The sequence below is a fragment of the Nycticebus coucang genome, chromosome 16 (assembly GCF_027406575.1).
Source record: "Nycticebus coucang isolate mNycCou1 chromosome 16, mNycCou1.pri, whole genome shotgun sequence".
Classification (NCBI taxonomy): domain Eukaryota; kingdom Metazoa; phylum Chordata; class Mammalia; order Primates; family Lorisidae; genus Nycticebus; species Nycticebus coucang.
The window spans coordinates 29519782-29541918 of NC_069795.1; the positions used below are offsets into that span (position 1 = coordinate 29519782).

Genomic DNA, 22137 nt, shown 5'->3' on the forward strand with positions numbered 1-22137 from the left:
GTATTTCATTTTCTTTGAAACTATGGTGAAGGGAGTTGTGTCCTTAATTAGCTTCTCATCTTGACTGTTATTGGTGTACACAAAGGCTACTGACTTGTGGACATTGATTTTATATCCTGAAACATTACTGTATTTTTTGATGACTTCTAGGAGTCTTGTGGTTGAGTCTTTGGGGTTCTCTAAGTATAAGATCATGTCGTCAGCAAAGAGGGAGAGTTTGACCTCCTCTGCTCCCATTTGGATTCCCTTTATTTCCTTGTCTTGCCTAATTGTATTGGCTAGAACTTCCAGCACTACGTTGAATAGTAAAGGTGACAGAGGACAACCTTGTCTGCTTCCAGTTCTAAGAGGAAAAGCTTTCAGTTTTACTCCATTCAGTAAAATATTGGCTGTGGGTTTGTCATAGATAGCTTCAATCAGTTTTAGAAATGTGCCACCTATGCCTATACTCTTCAGTGTTCTAATTAGAAAAGGATGCTGGATTTTATCAAATGCTTTTTCTGCATCTATTGAGAGGATCATATGATCTTTATTTTTGCCTCTGTTAATATGGTGGACAACATTTATAGACTTGCATATGTTAAACCAGCCTTGCATCCCTGGGATGAAGCCTACTTGATCATGATGAATGACTTTTTTGATGATAAGCTGTAATCTATTGGCTAGGATTTTGTTGAGAATTTTTGCATCTATATTCATGTGTGAGATTGGTCTGAAATTCTCCTTTTTGTTTGGGTCTTTTCCTGGTTTTGGTATCAGGGTGATGTTTGCTTCATAGAATGTGTTGGGGGAAGATTCCTTCTTCCTCAATTTTTTGGAATAATTTCTGCAGTACAGGAATAAGCTCTTCCTTGAAGGTTTGATAGAATTCTGGAGTGAAGCCATCTGGACCAGGGCAGTTTTTGGTTGGAAGATTTTTTATTGTTTCTTTGATCTCGGTGCTTGAAATTGGTCTGTTCAGGAGCTCTATTTCTTCCCGGCTGAGTCTAGGGAGAGGGTGTGATTCCAAATATTGATCCATTTCTTACACATTGTCAAATTTCTGGGCATAAAGTTTCTGGTAGTATTCAGAGATGATCTCTTGTATCTCTGCGGGATCAGTTGTTATTTCCCCTTTATCATTTCTGATTGAGGTTACTAGAGATTTTACTTTTCTATTCCTCATTAGTCTGGCCAATGGTTTATCTATTTTATTTATTTTTTCAAAAAACCAACTCCTCTTTCATTAATTTTCTGAATGATTCTTTTGTTTTCAATTTCACTGATCTCTGATTTGATTTTGGAGATTTCTTTTCTTCTACTGAGTTTAGGCTTAGATTGTTCTTCTTTTTCCAATTCCATAAGATCTCTTGTGAGGTTGTTGATGTGCTCTCTTTCTGTTGTTCGAATGTAGGCATCTAAAGCGATGAATTTTCCTCTCAAAACTGCTTTTGCAGTATCCCACAGGTTTTGGTAGCTTGTGTCTTCATTGTTGTTATGCTCAAGGAAGTTAATGATTTCCTGTTTTATTTCTTCCTTCACCCATCTGTTATTCAACAGAAGATTGTTTAATTTCCATGCCTTTGGGTGGGGTCGAGCATTTTTGGTACAGTTGAGTTCCACCTTTAGTGCCTTATGGTCTGAGAAGATACAAGGTAAAATTTCAATTCTTTTGATTCTGTTGATATTTGTTTTGTGTCCCAGGATATGATCAATTTTGGAGAATGTTCCATGGGGTGATGAGAAGAATGTATATTCTTTATCTTTGGGATGGAGTGTTCTATATGCGTCTATCAAGCACAGTTGTTCTAGGGTCTCATTTAAATCTCTTATATCCTTGTTTAATTTCTGTTCAGAGGATCTGTCCAGGTCTGTAAGAGGAGTGTTAAGGTCCCCTGTTATTATGGTATTATCAGATATCATATTGCTCAGACTGAGTAAGGTCTGTTTCAAGAATCTGGGAGCATTTAAATTGGGTGCATAAATATTTAGAATTGAAATGTCTTCATGTTGTATTTTTCCCTTGACCAATATAAAGTGACCATCTTTGTCTTTTTTGACTTTAGTTGCTTTAAATCCACATGTATCTGAAAATAAGATTGCAACTCCTCTTTTCTTCTGAATTCCATTTGCCTGAAAAATTGTCTTCCAACCCCTGACTCGGAGCTTTAATTTGTCTTTTCAAGCCAGGTGTGTTTCTTGCAGACAGCAAATGGATGGCTTGTGTTTTTTAATCCAGTCAACCAATCTATGTCTTTTCAGTGGGGAATTCAAGCATTAACATTTATTGAGATAATTGATAAGTGTGGTAGTATTCTATTCGTCTTATTTTGTGAGAGTCCATTGCTTAGTTTTATCTTTTGCATCAGTGTGGAGGTTAGGTTCTGTCCTTTAATTTCTGAGTTCTTACTTTGCTGCTGATCCATTGTGGTGGTGAGTGTGCAGAACAGGTCGAAGTATTTCCTGTAGAGCTGGTCTTGTTGTGACAAATTTCCTCAATGTTTGTATATCCGTAAATGATTTGATTTCTCCATCAATTTTTAAGCTTAGCTTAGCAGGGTACAGAATTCTGGGCTGGAAATTGTTCTGTTTAAGTAGATTAAAGGTAGATGACCATTGTCTTTTTGCTTGGAAAGTTTCATTAGAGAAGTCTGCGGTCACTCTGATGGATTTGCCCCTGTTGGTCAACTGGCACTTACTCCTGGCAGCTTGCAGAATCTTTTCTTTTGTCTTGACTTTGGACAGGTTCATCACAATGTGTCTTGGAGAAGCTCGGTTACAGTTGAGGCATCCTGGGGTCCGATAGCCCTCTGAAAGCAGTGTGTCAGAATCTTTGGTGATTTTTGGGAAATTTTCTTTTATAATATTCTCTAGTATGGCTTCCATTCCTCTGGGGCATTCTTCTTCCCCTTCTGGAATTCCTATAACTCGTATGTTGGAATGCTTCATAAAGTCCCATAATTCTGACAGTGAACGTTCTGCTTTCTCTCTCTTCTTTTCTGCCTCTTTTACTATCTGAGTTATCTCAAGAACTTTGTCTTCTACCTCTGAAATTCTTTCTTCTTCATGGTCTAACCTGTTGCTGATACTTTCCATTGCATCTTTAAGTTCCCTAATTGACTGTTTCAGTTCCTTCAGCTCTGCTATATCCTTTTTATATTCTTCATATCGTTCATCTCTTATTTGATTCTGTTTTTGGATTTCCTTTTGGTTATTTTCCACTTTATTAGCAGTTTCCTTCATTGTTTCCATCATTTCTTTCATTGTTTTCAACATGTGTATTCTAAGTTCCCTTTCTGTCATTCCTAACATTTCTTTATAGGTGGAATCCTGTGCAGTAGCTACCTCATGGTCCCTTGGCGGGGTTGTTCTGGACTGGTTCTTCATGTTGCTTGGAGTTTTCTGCTGATTCTTTCTCATGAGTGATTTCTTTTATCTGTTTCCTTGCCCTAATTTTCCTTTCACTTCCTCTTGCTCTTTAAGTTCTCGTGCCTGTGGACTAAGGGTTACAGGACCAGAAGGGTTAGAAGGTTGAAGAGCAAAAAAGAGATGAAAGAAAGGAGGAGTGAGTGATAAGAAAAAAAAAAGAAAAATAGAGAAAGGAGAGGGGGTGGGTAAAAGGAATATTGACAAAAAGAAGAGAGGCACAGAAAGAGGGAGACAGAGCAATATAGGTGTACAGTAGGGTACTTTGATACAGCCTTAAAAAAAAAAAACCATCTTCTGAGGGTGCCCAGTTGGGTGGTTCCCTTGAGGTCAGCAGCTCTTTGCTAACCTTATCAGACACAGTACCCCAGCTCCACCAAGTAGAGAGGAAAGACAAAAATGCTATAAATCAAACCAAAACAAGCAAACAGAAAACTTTACGGGATAAAATTGGGTAGAAAACCAAATAATAGCGGTAGAAACACTAACACAAATGAAGTTCTAATTATTGAAATAGGCAGCAATGGGAAATTATAATTAAACTAGAAAAATTGAGAAAGAAAAAGGATCTGTATGGAAAAGGTTGAAATTAAAAAACAAAACAACAATAAACATCATCAAAATAAACAAAAGAAACAACCAAACCAAAAAAAAAAAAAAAACACACAACCAAAAACAATGCAGTATGTATATGTCATTGAATATTGTCTGGGCAGCACGTGGTCTTCTGGGGTATGAGATGTTAATCATAGTTCTGATACGACTGGAGGCTGCTGGTTTCTCAAACCCCAGCAGGTAGATACCCTAAATCTCTCTTCAGCCCACTTAAAAGGCACTTTGAACTTGTTCACTTGCTGAGTAGAAGCTTTCCCAGGGAAGTGCTTGTCGCTGGAATCACTGCTGAAGTGGCTATCCACTTACCCTGTGTGCCAAAACTGGTCTCCCTCTGCCCCCAAGGGTTAGGGCTGCAAGGTGGCTCAGACCCCACCTTAGGCTACTTGGTCGCTGGGTTACGAGCTCCCACCCAATTCTAGCTGTGCGACCCTGAGGGCGGAGCTTGCCGGGGCAGATCGCTCACAATGGCTGCCTGTGACCCAGAGCCAAACACTATTAGCTCCGTCTGGCTCAGCGGCTCAGACTGGGGCCCCAGACAAAGGCCAAAGTTCTCTGCACTCCCGCTCAGGCTCTCCCCAAGGCAGTTCAGCTGAGTGCCAAGTCCAAAGACACCAAAACAGTTCATAGGTAAGGTCTTTCTGGTTTGCAGTCTCGCTGCTACTGAACTTACAGTTGCGGGCGGGTTTAGACAGATTGAACACACGCGACCACTTGCTGGTTTTCCACTGTTTTAGTCCTCCTCTTGGGGTCCAGAAGTCTCTCGCTGACTCCCTGTATCCTCTCAGGGGTGATGATAGGCAGATCCCACCAGCCAGAGTTGCCTGGAGTCCTATCTCCCCAGACTCACGGTGCCCAGATGCAAGGAAGCTGTTACTCGGCTGCCATCTTGCTCCGCCTCCTTTTTTAACCATACTTTCTTCTTCCCTAATCTCCATTGTACGTTCACCAAGGTTATTATTTCTTGTCTGATTCTAAAACTCAGAAAGCTTTTACAGTCTGGTTTTTTTTTTTGAGATTTGTGTCAACCCATTTGATGGCCCACCTGACATGATCTGAACATGGGATCATTAAAATGTTTATTAAACCTATTTAGGGTGATAATAGTATATTTCATTGCACAAAACAGTCCTGTTTGATTGTGGGGTTCAGCCCCAGGTCCTGCTTATAGATATGTGCCATATTCCATTTCTAGAAGCCTAAATCTGAATTCTAAAGTGCAATAGGCCTTGAGGTTTCTGGATAAGGAACTAAGGGTCTACACCAAAATCATCAAGACTTATCTTCTAAATAATGTGAAATTAAATTTAACAGTTTAAAACCCTTGCTATTTTACAAAGGGGGCATGGACACACTCATACCACTAGTTATTTGTAGTATAATAAGATAGGACTTATTAGGGGAAAACTGACAAGCAGAAGAGAAGCAGCACATATACTTGCCCCAGAGCTTGCAGTATTTTCTTGCTGGGCAAATTGGATGCACTTGCTATGGTGGAGAAGGACGATACCCCTGTAACAGGCTATCAATCTATAAAGGTAAGACAGTAGAAATTTCTGCGTAGCTATGGAACAGCAGTAATTTCCTGGTCTCTTAATGTTCAGTCTTGGGTATCAGCCTATTCTTCCTATTAGCTAACTTAAAACTGCTGAGCCAGATTTCTGCTACCATAAAATTACCCAGAGAGAAATAAGCCTCTTGGGTAATTCAGATTTGTCTCTCATTACTTAGTTAATATAATCCATAATTTATACAGGCAAAGAAAAATGTTTAATAAATAGGTTTATAAACATATTATGTCTTATGAAAATCATCAGTACTTACATTTAGGGCATAGGATATAGATAAACCAACTATGGCTGAATCTATGGTGTCTCCAGTCAGCACAGCCAGCAGTGCAGCAAAGAACACCATTGTGTTGCCAAGAAATTCAAGTCTGACAGCCAACCACCTGGGATAAACGGGATGTATGCCTTAGTCACCGACATGGAAAAGTTTCCGTGCGCTTAGTACTAACTCCCTCTGGGAAATCAAGATGTAAACATCAATGACTGCTTTTCTTTTGTTCCCCCACTTACTTGGAAGTCAGTTAAACATAGGATTGTCATATAATGATAATATAAAAAAAATCCTCTGTATAAAAATATGCTTGCAGAACTTTGATTTAAAACTTGATCAGAATTTAAAAGGAAATGAAAAGAACACTAGCTAAAATCCTATGGGAAAATCAATTATCTTTCCAATTACATGCACTTTTTATATGATAAAATTATTCTGTAAAAATTATAATGTGTCCAACTACTATTTAATATTTCATTTATTCTTCTTTAAGTGGAACTATAACTTCAGTTTGTTTTTTTTTTTTTTTTTTTGTAGAGACAGAGTCTCACTGTACCGCCCTCGGGTAGAGTGCCGTGGCGCCACACGGCTCACAGCAACCTCTAACTCTTGGGCTTACGCGATTCTCTTGCCTCAGCCTCCCAAGCAGCTGGGACTACAGGCGCCCGCCACAACGCCCGGCTATTTTTTTGTTGCAGTTTGGCCGGGGCTGGGCTTGAACCCGCCACCCTTGGCATATGGGGCCGGCGCCCTACTCACTGAGCCACAGGCGCCGCCTGGAACTATAACTTCAAATTCAAAAATTGTATAAAATGCTGTATGCAAATAAAATATATTCTAAAAATATAAAATACAATGTAGAATCATGTAATAAGTAATTCTAACAACACCCCATCTATCCTTCGACAACTTGGGACCTTGTTTCACGGCAGTAGTACGTGCCTTTTATACGAATATACATAGATACAATTTAATTGAAATGTACATTAATACCAGAAATATTTAGGACTTACGAATACTTACATTTTTAATTGCATGAAATACCATTACAAAAGACTCCTCTGTTTAGAAGTCAGTGAACAGGATAGCTAAGAAAGGTAATGTTAAGTTAGGTGTATGAATGTGACTTGCCTGTTTGAAATTACATTATTGTAGAAACAGACCAAGTTCTCATTCACCACCTCTTTGTTTTGCTGGATGAATCTGTGCTCATGGCCAAATGCTCTGATAGTGGACACACCTGCTAACGTCTCACTAAAGTGGGATATGACAGGAGAATGAGAAGCTTCTGCCATCCGCCGAATCTGCCGAGAGCTTGCCATGTAACGTCTCTAATTGGAAGACAAGAAGAGGAAGTTGCAAAGATGTACTGAAAATCACTTCAGTGTCTAAAAACAGCAAGACCCTTGGGAGGTGATTTAAAGAGTAACCTCCACAAGTCAGGTATAAATCCTAATCCCTACTACCTTTGCATTGTGACCTTATTTGGAAATAGTATCTTTGCATATATAATTAAGATAACATCTCAAGACGTGATGAATCCTAACTCCAAAGCTGAGTGTACTTATAACAGACAGAAAAGAAAACACAGACTCAGGGAGACTGTCCTGTGCAGACAAAGGCAGAGGCTGAACTGATGTGTCTGTCTCTAAGCCAGGGAAAATGCCAGGGGTTGCTGACAGTAAGCAGAAGCTAGCAGAGAAGTGTGAAACAGATTCTCCCCCAGAGCCTCCAGAAGGACCCAACCCTGCCTACGTAACTGAGTTTGGACTTCTGGCCTTTAGAACTGACAGCATACATTTCTATTGTTTTAAGCCATCTAGTTTGTGGTATTTTGTTATAGGAGCCTTAGGAAACTAACATAGTCATGTAACAACAAAAAGGCCAAATTCTGGATAGCACCTCTAGAACCTAATTGGGCAAAATTTTACTTTGACAGCACTCAAATGACCATTATTGAGTACCTACTAGGGAAAAATCTCTGTGTTCCATTTTGAAAATGGGGCAGTTAATCCACTACATGAGGGAAGAAGAGGAAGCAATAGTATTTTTGTACCTACACATAATTATAGAAAAAATATACATATTTTTTTCCACGAGACTTACTAGTGAAATCACAATTTCAATTTGGTTCCTCCTTGGCCTCAGATTGAGGACAATTGGAATGGTGGGGATGGTGGAAAGCCAGAAGGACCAGGCACTGAATGAATGGGGCCATAGTACAGCCCCAGAAAATTGCCATTAACCAAAAATGAAAATGTTAAGGGTTACCAGATCTAGAATGATTTTTAGGAAAGTCTTCAGATTTGAAACTTTGCGTAAAATTCCTGATTTTTAAATGTCTTCGATTGGTTAAAACACTGTACAAGCTAAATAAAAACATGTCTCAATCTATAAACAGCCTGTTAGCTTGCAGCTTATAAATTTGGCTCTGTGCTAAATGCTCGGAGAATATTTAGAATTGTGGCATTCTGAGGCTGCCAGGGATTTAACAGGTTGTCTAGAGCAAGGAATATGTTTCTGGGTTCATAGGCTATCAGAGTAGCTGATTAAGGATTAAACAAACCACTTTTCCATAGATAAATGTAAACACATTCAAGGCTTTTTATAATATTTGAGTGAATTGTAGAAGCCATGGAGTTCTCCCATGAAAAGTCTCCAGGAAATCGAGTTTAAGAACCTTTGATCTACATCAATGCTTCTTTTACTTCAGTAAGAATCACACAGAGGGTTCGTTAAAGTGGAGACTTCTGAGCCCTACCCTGAGGGATCCTGGCTTTGGGGTCCAGGAACCACATGTTATGCAGGTCACAGGAGAAAGACCTGGTATCAGAAAAGTGAGTATGGAAGGTAAGTAGAATTCCAGGTTCTAGAACCCAAATTCAGAGCTTACACTATACCACTCCCTGTAACGATACATGTTTTCTAGACTCTTTTCCACTACTGATCACACTGTTATGGTTTACCAACCATAGGACCATCATAGAAAATTGTATTTGTGATATGAGTGTTTATTTTGAATCCTAAGGAGATATAATTGATTCCCAGTGCCATCTCTCTGTTTACTGATTTAAAAATATATATATTCGACATAGTCTCTGTTCCCAAAGAACTTACAATCTCATTGAGGAGACAATCTGTGATTCCTAAAAAATAGCTTATAATCCTAGTAGTGTAGTAATTCCATAATACATAGGTGAGTCAGATCTTTTCCAAAATTGGTAGAGAATTCTTCACACAGAAAATGGAATATGACCTAGGCCATGAAGTGTAAATAAGATCTAGAAAGACAGAGAATATAGGGAAAACATATGAAGTAAGAGAAATAATGGTGTATAGGTGTAGAAATGAAAAATTTATTAGCATTCTAGCTTGACCAGACTAAATTTCAATATCAATTTAAAAACTTAGGTTTTTGAAAGCATTAAACTTTAATAATATTTTTTGAAAAGATCCTCAGAGTACTTTAAACATATGTTAAATTTGTTTGTTTTCCACTGTGGCCTTACAGTGACAGAATTTTGAAGATTAAATTGGCTGACCACATTTTAATATAAAGATATCATGTAAATATCATGAGAGATAAATTTAGCTCTTCCAGCAATCATGTGCTGATATGTGAGATAATGGGACACAAAGGTAGTAGCTGTTTCTCTCTTGGATATTCAGGCAAATTAATTTTCTGTTAAAATGTAAACAATATGTCGGTTTTGTAGTGGGTATAAATATGCAAGAGTCAGCTCTTCTGTTTCTGGAGCATAGTTAACTAGGATAGCCCAGAAGTTGCATCACTGTAATGCACTGTATTTGCCTGGATGCCACTTTTTCCATGGGTTGTTTGCAGCTAATGACTGAGCATGGCAGGTAGTCCTAAAGCAGAACCATTCAAAAACAAGTGGAATTCTCCCAGGGTAACTTTGAGGAATTACCAGTTGGCTTGAGTGAAGTTGTTATGAAACTGCTCTGTAGTCCAAGGCTCTCACTATCCAAACTTGCTTCTTTTTCTCCCCAACAGGGAGGGATTGGATAGGAACTTACTCAGCCCTGCCTTCCCCTGATCATTTTCCTTTATCTTTGACAGGCATTTCCCTGAAAAATCTCTAGTACATCCAATCCTTTCTTGGATTCTGCTTCTTAGAGAACTTAGACTAGCATGAAGTAGGTTTAAGTGGGTCTGAAACTACACCATATTTGACTTTGGGTTTTGGTTATTAATACAAATCAAAATCCATGTACTTACTTGTATAGAGAAATAAAAGAAAACCAAGGGAATAATCCACAGAATGAAGAGTGGCAAAGCTCCCACAATGACCAAAACTGTCCCAACAACATCCAGTGTATAATTTATCCAGGTTCGTAAATAGTAATGGAAGCGTGTGTCAATTGTATTTATGTCCTGAAAAATTTGATTATCAGGTCACTTTATTTTTAACTTTTCATGCTTTACAATGAAGGAAAAGAGAAATATATCATTCAATGAAAAAATTTAAAAATGTTTATTCAGATATCACAATCTGTTGATTAAATGAGTCCAACTACATGATCTTTGCTCACCCTGGCATATTTATCCCCTAAAGTCAACTGTAACAATTAAAAGCCTGTTCTAGTAGCCAGAGGCCTATGATCAAGCAATTTATATCTCCCAGTGATGACTACATAGCAATTAATTATATAACTAAAGTCAGACCCTAACAACAACAAAATATATATATATAAATTTATATATATATAAATTTAGTAGAGGGGCTGGCTGTGGTGGCTTGTGCCTGCAATCCTAGCACTTGTGAGGCAAAAGTAGGTGGATTGCCTGAGCTCACGGCTTGAAGACCATCCTGAGCCAGAGCAAGACCTTGTCTCTAAAAATAACCAGGCATTGTGGCAGGTGCCTACAGTCCCAGGTACTTGGGAGGCTGAGGCAAGAGGATTGCTTGAGCCCAAGAGTTAGAGGTTGCTGTGAGTATGACACCCAGTACACGACTAAGGGCAACAAAGTGAGACTGTCTCTCTCAAAAAGAAAAACAAGTAGTAGAGGAATTTTCAAGATTTGGTATTTGGGTGTGGGCTACCATTATTCACTACTCAAAAATTATAAAACACTCATGGGACACTGTTATCAACTAAAGACATTCCCAGTGGCCTTCTTGGATAGCGGGGTCCTACCTGTATCAGAAAGGCAGAAAAACAAAATAATCATCATTTCCATAATTAGAAACTGAAAGATGGAGATGGGCAATAGTTGTGAGAGAAGGATACTGGGAAGGCAATGCATTAATTCATACTCTGTTGCATATAACTTAATCAAATCTATGTTTGTGGTACAAAAAGCATGACCTAAGATAGCTCAAGGAAGACAAAGACACTGAATCTGGAATTGGATGAACTACTCAGTTTAGGACAAATTGGATGCAAAGTGTAGAGATGACATTTTATTAATTCTACCCTGCTTTGAGGTTTCCCTGAGTATTGTATATACCCCAAAGTGTAACAATATCATATTCATATGAAATTTCCTACCTATTTTTAGAGTATAATGTTCCATATTCTCATTTGTTCATTTTAAATTTTACTTTATAAAATTGATTGTTATTCAATAGGGTCATAGTAGGAAATGTCCACTGGGAAGGAAGAATACTGGTGACCAAATTCTTCTTTAAGTTTTCAAAGAACAATGTGAACATTGGTATGATTAAGCATGATTTAATACTACATGAAGAATTTATTTTATTTATTTTTTTATTTTTTTTTTGTGGTTTTTGGCCGGGGCTGGGTTTGAACCCGCCACCTCCTGCATATGGGACTGGTGCCCTACTCCTTGAGCCACAGGCGTCGCCCGACACGAAGAATTTATTATGCGAGGAATTTTCATTTTTATTTCCCTGCATTATTTTCACTTTCCCTTATACATATACCATTTTCTTGACATAGAGATATAAAAAAACTAGCATATTTTAAAGTTACAGGCCTGCACTAACACAGGAACAACTAGCAATACATGGCTACTGAGCACTTGAGATGTGGCTACTCTTAGTTGAAATGTACTGTTAAGTACATAATAAAAACCAGATTTCAAATACTTTTTACAAAAAATGTAAGATGTTTTGTATATAGAACAGTTTTAGAATAATATTTTGAATATACTTTGTTAAATAAAATGTTACTATATACAATTAGTTATTTTGACATTTTCCTCTTAACTATTTACTGTGGCTGTCAGATAATTTAAAATGTGGTCTGCATTATATTTATATTGATTGGGCAGTGCAATCGTAAGTGCTTAATAGTAAACACATTGGGGAAACTCCTATGTATGAGCAGAGACATTCTGAAAATCTCCAACCATATCCCATTTACCACAAATTATTTCATAAATTTTCTTAGAGGCAGAGCGTTTTCAAGTCCAGATATCTTCATGGTAACTTAAATTTTCACCTCCTTCTTAGCCTAAACCAGAGATTCTAAACTCAATATGTATAAGAATTAGAAACATAGACATCAAAGCTCACATGTTCCTTGCATTTTTAAGTGTCCTTTTAATTATATAAGACACGATTCTGTTACACATGAGTTATAAATTTCCCAAGGTCTAGAAATGTATCTAATAATTAAGTCTCTTCTAAATACATGATATTTTGTACAAGTGAGATCATAAGGTACTGAAATAAATGCAGGTCATCATTTTTAGGAATGCTATTTAGTAAGTTACATCTTTCCTTACCTTGGTGAAGCGACTGATGATTTGGCCTATGGGGGTAGTTTCAAAAAACTGTAGTGGGAGGTGTAGCACGTTATCCAACAGCTGCATGTACATGGACCGAGAGGCAGTCAGGGATCCTCTGGTGGTTACATAGGCTCCAGAGCAGACAAAGAGACCTAAACACACAATGTTATCAGGGTCAGATTAACATCACAAAAAGAATTTTGTACTGTTACTATCAGAAGGTTGCTTGTAATAACAGTTTTTAAAATTGAAAACCCAAATATCATACTTAAAATGTGTAACTGTGGGCTGAACTACATATACATGTATATGTGTACGAAATTTCTGATGGTGTTCTTGTTTTTTCTTTTTCCTATTTTTTCTTTTTTTTGAGACAGAGTCTTACTTTGTCATCCTCAGTACAGTGCCGTGGCAGAAGATCCTAAGGGGACCCCTTATTGCAAAGGGGAAAGTACAAATGGCAAGAGAGTATATAGCTCACAGCAACCTCAAACTCTTGGGCTCAAATGATCCTCTAGCCTCCCGAGTAGCTCTGACTCTAGGCACCCAGCTATTTTTTTTTTTTTTTTTTTTTTTAGAGACAGGGTCTCACTTTCACTCAGGCTGCTCTTGAACTGCTGAGCTCAGGCAATCCACCTGCCTCAGCCTCCCAGATTACTAGGATTACAGGTGTAAGCCACTGAGCGTGGCTACTTCTGATGGTTTTCCATGCCACCAGAGCAGAGCACTCCTCACTTATGATGCTAGGTTCTATTCAGAAATACACAGAAGATAAAAGATCAATCCACCACCTGGAATTTTCGCAACTTATTCACTTTATGAATAAGATGGCACTCACTATTGCTTTTGGCCAAATAATTTCAGTTCTCCAAACTTCTTGGTGCCTAGAAGAGTTGAACTTCCTGGCCCTCTTGTGGGTGACAAGAACAGATGAACAGTTCTAACCAAGGAATTATGAGAGAAATGACATAGGACACTTCCAGATTAGAACATGTAATTGCTGGTGGCAGACTTCCTTCTGCACAGTGCCTGCAAACATTTGAAATGGTGGTTGGATTTCCACTTGGGTCCCTAGGACAAGCAGAGTACCTTTCCCAACCCTCTGTGGACCTATGGTCTGAGTGAGGAATTAACTTCATTTGGTTAATGTTAAGCTTTTGGTGTGTTAAGCTACTAACACACCAGGAAGATTGGCAGAAAGACTGTTCTTGCAATAACTAAAAAGACAGATGATATATACAATAAACTTGTAGTTTTAGTGGAAGAATTTGGAAAACAGTTATTAGCGGTTATAAGTTGTTTGATAAAATATGATAAGAAAGAGGCAAGCTCAGAAAAGAGCTATCTGGTATGTAAGAAGAAATGGAAGAAAAAAAAAGAGCCCCCAAATTGGGCAACTTGTAGGGCTGGAAGAAGAAGTGCTTTGTAAGATTGATTGGCTCAGTGACAGAGATGTGATCTCAATTGCTTCAAGCAGAGTAATTACATAGACTTCTATAGAAAGAAGTTCTTTAGAAGATATAATTTTATCTCCATGTGAAGTCTGAAAATAAAACCATGGTAGATCTGACACATTAAAAGACTCATAGAACTTTATTTGAGCCTCTGGATCAAGTGTGTTTAAAGATTCATGCCTGGGCTTTCCAGTTTTAGTTGTCAATAAATTTCCATGTTACTTAAGCCAGTTTACTTTTAAGTCTTAATAGATACCAGATAGCTCCATTGTATACTAGTATACAGAATTGCTAATCAAATATGTATTTCTAGCCTGATCCTTGTTCTTTCATAGGCATGCCATTTAAAACAAAACAAAACAAAACAAAAATAATTGACCCTCACCACCTTATATTCTGTAAGTTTCTTTATATTTTTAAATAATATTACATTATTGCTCTTGACTGATTTCTCTGTTTTAAGTATTCTCAATAATTTTTCTTCATCCCTCCCCCCTTCTTCCCTTTCTTTCCCCCTTCCAAAAATAGGTTATTCTTTTCCTCTGAAATAAGTATTCAATGTTGGTGTTACTGCTCAACACATAGTAGTGATGAAGTCCACTAAATTTATAGTTCTTGTGTCACTATTTTTCCATATGCTTAGTTTTCTATGTAACCAGCACTAATTTATTCCCAAACACTTCAATGGCAGCAAATCTCTTCTGAATATATCCAGACTCATCAGATATCCTAGTGTTTATTTCATCCTATTTGTATCTCCCCTTTGCAACACAAGGGATCCCCTTATGATCTTCTAACTCTCTGCTCAAAATGGTATTGAAAAGGGCATTTATATTTTTTTTTTGTTATGGGAAATATTTTTAAATACTATATGCTTAATATTTTTTCTCCTCCATTTTCTGAAACTCCTTTTATATAAATGTTGAACTTCTTGAACTCTTCCTTTAATTTTTTTCTTATCTCTCATTTTCTTCTCTGTTTTTACTGTTACAAAATTGGGATAATTTCTTCTAATTTATCTTCTCACACATGTATAATATTTTTAAAATTCTTTACTTTTTTCGAAAACTTGCTTGTTCTCAAACTGGACTTATTTTAGCACATTTAGTACTTGCTTTATGGAGGCAATATTTTATATCTCTGAAGTAGCTAATTAGACCTATTTATGATCTAATCCTAGTCCAAATATCATTATTTTACTTCTGGGCTAGACTGCTGTATTTGTTCATTTTTATTTATGTGGTCGATTTTATTAAAATTTATGACCATCCAATAGTTTAAAACAGTTTAATACAGGTACCTGGTATGGTTCTTGTCTGCCCTCTCCTGCATTAGTTTTCCCCAACATTTCTCTCACCTGAATTGAAGGGTTTGGTTCAAGTTCCCTGTAAGTGGGTGGTTATACCGTGCCAGTCTCCTTACCAGGTTCTAGACATATATGTAGGCTGGGGCATCTCCAAAAGCCACAATAAGGAGGCTTTCTTTTATGTCTGTCATGCTAGAAACCTTAATTTCTTCCTTAAACATCAGCTTGCTAGTTTTCACTGCACTGCAACTGTGTCCGTGGCTGTATACATTGGTGGTGGGGGAGGGTCTCTAGGAGGGGCTGACAGACAAGGTTTTACTGATTTACTCTGATCACTTCGATGCATCCCAGTTCTGCTCCCTGTACCTGTGACGGTAGGTTTAGAGTTTTTCTGCAGCTCTGCCGACACCGCCCTCCTCTGTTCCAGCTTCTCCACTCTCTGCACCTAGCTCTAGATTTTCTTCTACTCTTCCTTTTCTATCAGTATAATCACATATATAGAAATTTATTACTTTGAAATACCCTGAAGCCCTCCCTTTTATATTTATTCACTGTCATTTCAGTGGAATTTAGTGAGGTAAGGAAAGTAAATGATCCACTCAGCCACCTTAAACTGGAAGCAGCAGTGTACTCACTCCTTAAACGTTACACTTGGAAAGTAAGGTGCCCATATTTTACACATTAGATAAAAGAAGTTCCTAACAGTGAGACATAAAACACAATAGACTAGCGATGTTCTGAATGTCCTAGAGATTCAAAAGCAAATAGCTGAGACCCAAGGAAAAAAAAATATTCAAGGCTATTTCATTTTTGGGAAATGAGGTAAGATCTTTATTATTGTCATAAAATACAGATGTAGTATTTTCTGCTTCAGTACTCAAGTTTTATTTGAATGTTAGCCTTCTAAATTATCAAAGCGGGCCTCTGATATTAACATATGAAAGTGCTGTTTATGCTTTAAAGTTCAAAAAAAAAATGTGGGCTACAAAGATGTCAGTGATTCAGCCTGTGCTTGATTGGATCAGATTTGTAAAGACTTAAGTGTGCTCTTTTGAAAAAAATCTGAAATTATAGATTTTCATTGTTTGGGGGCTCACTTACTTATAGAAGAATAACTTATAATCACATTTAATAAAGCTTGACAAATATTTAAATTTGTTTTAAATGTAGAAAATTGAAAGTGAAGAAGAAAAAATATTAGAGAAAATATATATTCTAATGAATTCAGGTCACTTCAAACAAATATCTAATCAGAAAAAAATCTTTATGATCAAACTATACATAACTTGTTGCCTTAGTTATAAAATATTCCCCATATTTACTTACAGTCAATTTAAATTAAGATTTTATGTAGTAATATGGTAGACACTAAACTTGCATGCTTTATACATTATGGAAATGATAACTGCTCACTTAAAATGTTCTTCAAAGGCTATTGAATCTACTTTAAAGTTGTAACATAAATTCATTGTGTTGGTATGAATTTAACCTTCATATGTATATGCAACGTATAGATAGATAGATGAAGAAATTCAGGTATATAGATGTTTCTATTGCTGCTAAGAGTTTTAGACCTGTACATGTATTTTTTCTCACTGTATTGAATGCTGCATGCCAATAAACTTGACTCTCTAGCTGAATCAAAAACAAGGATATCGTAAAGTCCTTTTATTTCATACAACAGAATAATAGATAATCCTTACATCTTATTTTAATTATTAACATCTCTTTCCCCCATTCTGTTTGCCAGTGCAATGACAGAGCAAACATAAATCTGTCTCACAGGTCTAAGGAGAACTACAGAGATATGGAATGTTAGAACTTGGAGGAAACGCGGACATTATCTTTTGTACGTACGCCCTTTGATTTTATAGACAAAGAAGTCTACTGTCCAGACTTTTGGATGAGTTTTAACTTGTCTACTGAAGAAAGTATCAACACTTATTAGATGTATCCATTCTTACTGATCCCTCATTTCCCTGTTCCATTAGTTAAGGCTTCCTTCTTGTTTCCTTATTTTTTTAACATTGCTCTTCCAACCTTGACCACAAAATCGTGACTGAGGGATACCCTTTTCTTACCCTCAAATCAGCAATTCTCATGTATATGTTCACTGCAGCATCTTTGCTACCCATCACTTCTATCCAACCCCATTGCAGCTCTCTGACCATTCTTGTGCTCAGAGCTCTTCTGCTTCTTACCCCCTGTTAGTATTCAACTCAGTGTTGTGGGCAGCCACACAGACATGGACCAGATCAGACATCTGCCTATATCAGCTTCCCTTCCACCCAGACTCCTGGATATATTTGATTATTTTTTTCCTGCTGTCACCAACTTCTCTCTGGACTTTCCAACTATAGTTTTCCTAATAAAAACACTTTTTAACATCACTGCTGATTTATTCTTTGCCTTAAATACAACTCCAATGATACCATTTCTTTACTCAATTTCCCAAAGATTTGCCTTTCTGTCTCCATGGTTAATCGTAGTTTCTGAACTACTTTCCCAGCTTTAGCTCCCCTACTTCCTTACTAACATGAAGACCACTTTAAGTGGCAGCCACACTTTTGCCTAAATCTCTTCTTATTTTCTGCAAACCTGCCTTTATTCACCATTCTATACTCCTCTTTACCCCCTCTTTGTGATCTCAATCTGACAAAATTCTATACATTCTTTTAGTGTCAACCTCAAATGACAAGTATACCTTAGAAATCACAATAATATCCTAACCAAATATGGCCTTCGCTGGCATCCCCATAGTGATTTTTTATCCTTACACCCCTTATAGCACTTTCTGCTGTTCATGCAGTTTGACTGTGCACCTGACCTGGCCTCCTTGGTCTTTAAACTCCTTAACACGCTCAACTCTTGGTCTTCAGATCGCTCACGACCTTCACAAATGTAGAGAGAAGTCAGGACTTTTAAATTTACAGTTTCTGCAACTGTAAAATGGGGAGAATAGCACCTTTCTCAATAATTAATGACAATATTTAATGAGACAAATATGTGAATTATTTAATGTGGGCCATGTAGCAGGTACCTGACACCTACAAATTTTGGTTTGCTCTCTCAAACAAGGTGAACTGCAAACATACACATTTGAGGGATGCCTACATATCTGAAAATTATGGCATAGATATTATTTGAAATAAGATGATACCATATGCTGTATTTAAATCAATTAGGTCAGAAAAAGAAAAGAGAAACAGCTGGATATTTTTTTACCTTGTATTAATCCCAATAAGCCATAGATAGTAAGTTTAAAGCTTCTTGTTTGCTTCCATTCTGTGAGCTCATTCGCGTGTTTGGCTTCCTTTGCCCAGGCACTAAGCCACAGATTCTGTCCAATGTCCATCAAATTCTGCCCTAGGTAAGTGGCCACAACCAGCCATACCCAGGGCCAGTTGCAGGCACGGAGATACTTCAGAATGACTGAGAACTTCACCTGAAGGCAAAATTGGTATAATATCAGGTTACTGAGACATATGAGAATGTGACCTGCCTTTTCTGAGGGAGTTTCATTACATCCATTAAATAAATAATATGATACAGGACCTCAGAACTGTATTTTAAAGTCAAGCTAGATTTAAACTCTCTCTGTTCCTAAGCTTTGTGATCTTGGTCAAGTGACTAACTTCTCTAACTCTCAGATTACTCATTTATAAATCTCAATATTATCAGTAACTATGTGATACATACATATACAGTGTCAAGTACAGCCCTGAACACTTAAACATGCTCAAAAAATGTTAGGTACTATCATTAGTTAAAAATATATGTACATGCAAAATAACATGTAAAACTAACTAAATATGACCACATTATCCAACAAACCATTTAATTTAGTATCATAAAACTATGACATAGCAACCCCCCTCAAATTCAATGAGAAACATATAGTATTTATAGATGATGCAAGGTAATCTTTTTTTTTTTTTTTTTTGGTTTTTGGCCAAGGCTGGGTTTGAACCCACCACCTCCGGCATGTGGGACCGGCGCCCTACTCCTTGAGCCACAGGCACCGCCCAGCAAGGTAATCTTTTAAATTGGGGTGGGAAAAACAAATAAATTCTTCTGGTGCTTACCCCATCAATAGGAATATTTTCTTTTTTCATTGAAAATTGTTTTCCTTGATCCAAAGAAGGCCTGATAAAGTAATAAAATGTTTGCTTTTAGATTTTAGGAGGACAAAACATTTTTTAAAGCATACACATTGTTGCCCTTTCAGTGAACCCCCCTCTTCTTACTTTAATGCACCTTGGCTTCCCCATTGTCATGAGGATGACATTGGTCCTACAGTCTTATCCAAGAGAGTTTGTTTATTTTCTCTTATCCATTTGTGGCTATAGCATGTTGTCTGAGTTTTTCACTGTTTCTTTTAAATAATTATCTTTCAAATTTGAATCAACTCCCTGGATTATTGAAGCTGTACCCTCTGACCGTATCATAATCTATCCCTTCTCACCCACTCACTTCTGGACATGACACAAGAGTAGCATTATGCTTAGTGTTCCCACTTTGCTCCCACCATTCTGGGTGATTTTTTATTTTTTATTTATTTATTTATTTTTTTTGGATTTTTTTTTTTTTTTTTTATTGTTGGGGATTCATTGAGGGTACAATAAGCCAGTTACACTGATTGCAATTGTTAGGTAAAGTCCCTCTTGCAATCATGTCTTGCCCCCATAAAATGTGACACACACTAAGGCCCCACCCTCCTCCCTCCATCCCTCTTTCTGCTTCCCCCCCCATAACCTTAATTGTCATTAATTGTCCTCATATCAAGATTGAGTACATAGGATTCATGCTTCTCCATTTTTGTGATGCTTTACTAAGAATAATGTCTTCCACTTCCATCCAGGTTAATACGAAGGATGTAAAGTCTCCATTTTTTTTAATGGCTGAATAGTATTCCATGGTATACATATACCACAGCTTGTTAATCCATTCCTGGGTTGGTGGGCATTTAGGCTCTTTCCACATTTTGGCAATGGTAAATTGAGCTGCAATAAACAGTCTAGTACAAGTGTCCTTATGATAAAAGGATTTTTTTCCTTCTGGGTAGATGCCCAGTAATGGGATTGCAGGATCGAATGGGAGGTCTAGGTTGAGTGCTTTGAGGTTTCTCCATACTTCCTTCCAGAAAGGTTGTACTAGTTTGCAGTCCCACCAGCAGTGTAAAAGTGTTCCCTTCTCTCCACATCCACGCCAGCATCTGCAGTTTTGAGATTTTGTGATGTGGGCCATTCTCACTGGGGTTAGATGATATCTCAGGGTTGTTTTGATTTGCATTTCTCTAATATATAGAGATGATGCACATTTTTTCATGCGTTTGTTAGCCATTCGTCTGTCGTCTTTAGAGAAAGTTCTATTCATGTCTCTTGCCCATTGATATAAGGGATTGTTGGCTTTTTTCATGTGGATTAATTTGAGTTCTCTATAGATCCTGGTTATCAAGCTTTTGTCTGATTGAAAATATGCAAATATCCTTTCCCATTGTGTAGGTTGTCTCTTTGCTTTGGTTATTGTCTCCTTAGCTGTACAGAAGCTTGTCAGTTTAATGAGGTCCCATTTGTTTATTTTTGTTGTTGTTGCCATTGCCATGGCAGTCTTCTTCATGAAGTCTTCCCCCAGGCCAATATCTTCCAGTGTTTTTCCTATGCTTTCTTGGAGGATTTTTATTGTTTCATGCCTTAAATTTAAGTCCTTTATCCATCTTGAATCAATTTTTGTGAGTGGGGAAAGGTGTGGGTCCAGTTTCAGTCTTTTACATGTAGACATCCAGTTCTCCCAACACCATTTATTGAATAGGGAGTCTTTCCCCCAAGGTAAGTTCTTGTTTGGTTTATCAAAGATTAGGTGGTTGTAAGATGTTAGTTTCATTTCTTGGTGTTCAATTCGATTCCAAGTGTCTATGTCTCTGTTTTTGTGCCAGTAGCATGCTGTCTTGAGCACTAGGGCTTTGTAGTACAGACTAAAATCTGGTATGCTGATGCCCCCAGCTTTATTTTTGTTACTAAGAACTGCCTTAGCTATACGGGGTTTTTTCCGGTTCCATACAAAACGCAGAATCATTTTTTCCAAATCTTGAAAGTACGATGTAGGTACTTTGATAGGAATGGCATTGAATAGGTAGATTGCTTTGGGAAGTATAGACATTTTAACAATGTTGATTCTTCCCATCCATGAGCATGGTATGTTCTTCCATTTGTTAATATCCTCTGCTATTTCCTTTCTGAGGATTTCATAGTTTTCTTTATAGAGGTCCTTCACCTCCTTCGTTAGGTATATTCCTAGGTATTTCATTTTCTTTGAAACTATGGTGAAGGGAGTTGTGTCCTTAATTAGCTTCTCATCTTGACTGTTATTGGTGTATACAAAGGCTACTGACTTGTGGACATTGATTTTATATCCTGAAACATTACTGTATTTTCTGATGACTTCTAGGAGTCTTGTGGTTGACTCTTTGGGGTTCTCTAAGTATAAGATCATGTCGTCAGCAAAGAGGGAGAGTTTGACCTCCTCTGCTCCCATTTGGATTCCCTTTATTTCCTTGTCTTGCCTAATTGTATTGGCTAGAACTTCCAGCACTACGTTGAATAGTAAAGGTGACAGAGGACAACCTTGTCTGCTTCCAGTTCTAAGAGGAAAAGCTTTCAGTTTTACTCCATTCAGTAAAATATTGGCTGTGGGTTTGTCATAGATAGCTTCAATCAGTTTTAGAAATGTGCCACCTATGCCTATACTCTTCAGTGTTCTAATTAGAAAAGGATGCTGGATTTTATCAAATGCTTTTTCTGCAT

General features: G+C 37.4%; 1 protein-coding gene across 1 annotated transcript in view; it reads right to left on the reverse strand.

Moving 5' to 3' along the window:
- Window positions 1–22137, reverse strand: part of LOC128567666 (multidrug resistance-associated protein 1-like) — a 103420-nt gene that overhangs the window by 11422 nt on the left and 69861 nt on the right. The window contains exons 17-22 of the mRNA XM_053565080.1: window positions 19420–19480; window positions 18560–18779; window positions 12572–12726; window positions 10097–10252; window positions 6988–7187; window positions 5842–5968 (exon numbers count right to left, since the gene is read on the reverse strand). Of these exons, the coding sequence (XP_053421055.1) occupies window positions 5842–5968; window positions 6988–7187; window positions 10097–10252; window positions 12572–12726; window positions 18560–18779; window positions 19420–19480 (919 nt within the window). The remainder of the gene's footprint in view (window positions 1–5841; window positions 5969–6987; window positions 7188–10096; window positions 10253–12571; window positions 12727–18559; window positions 18780–19419; window positions 19481–22137) is intronic.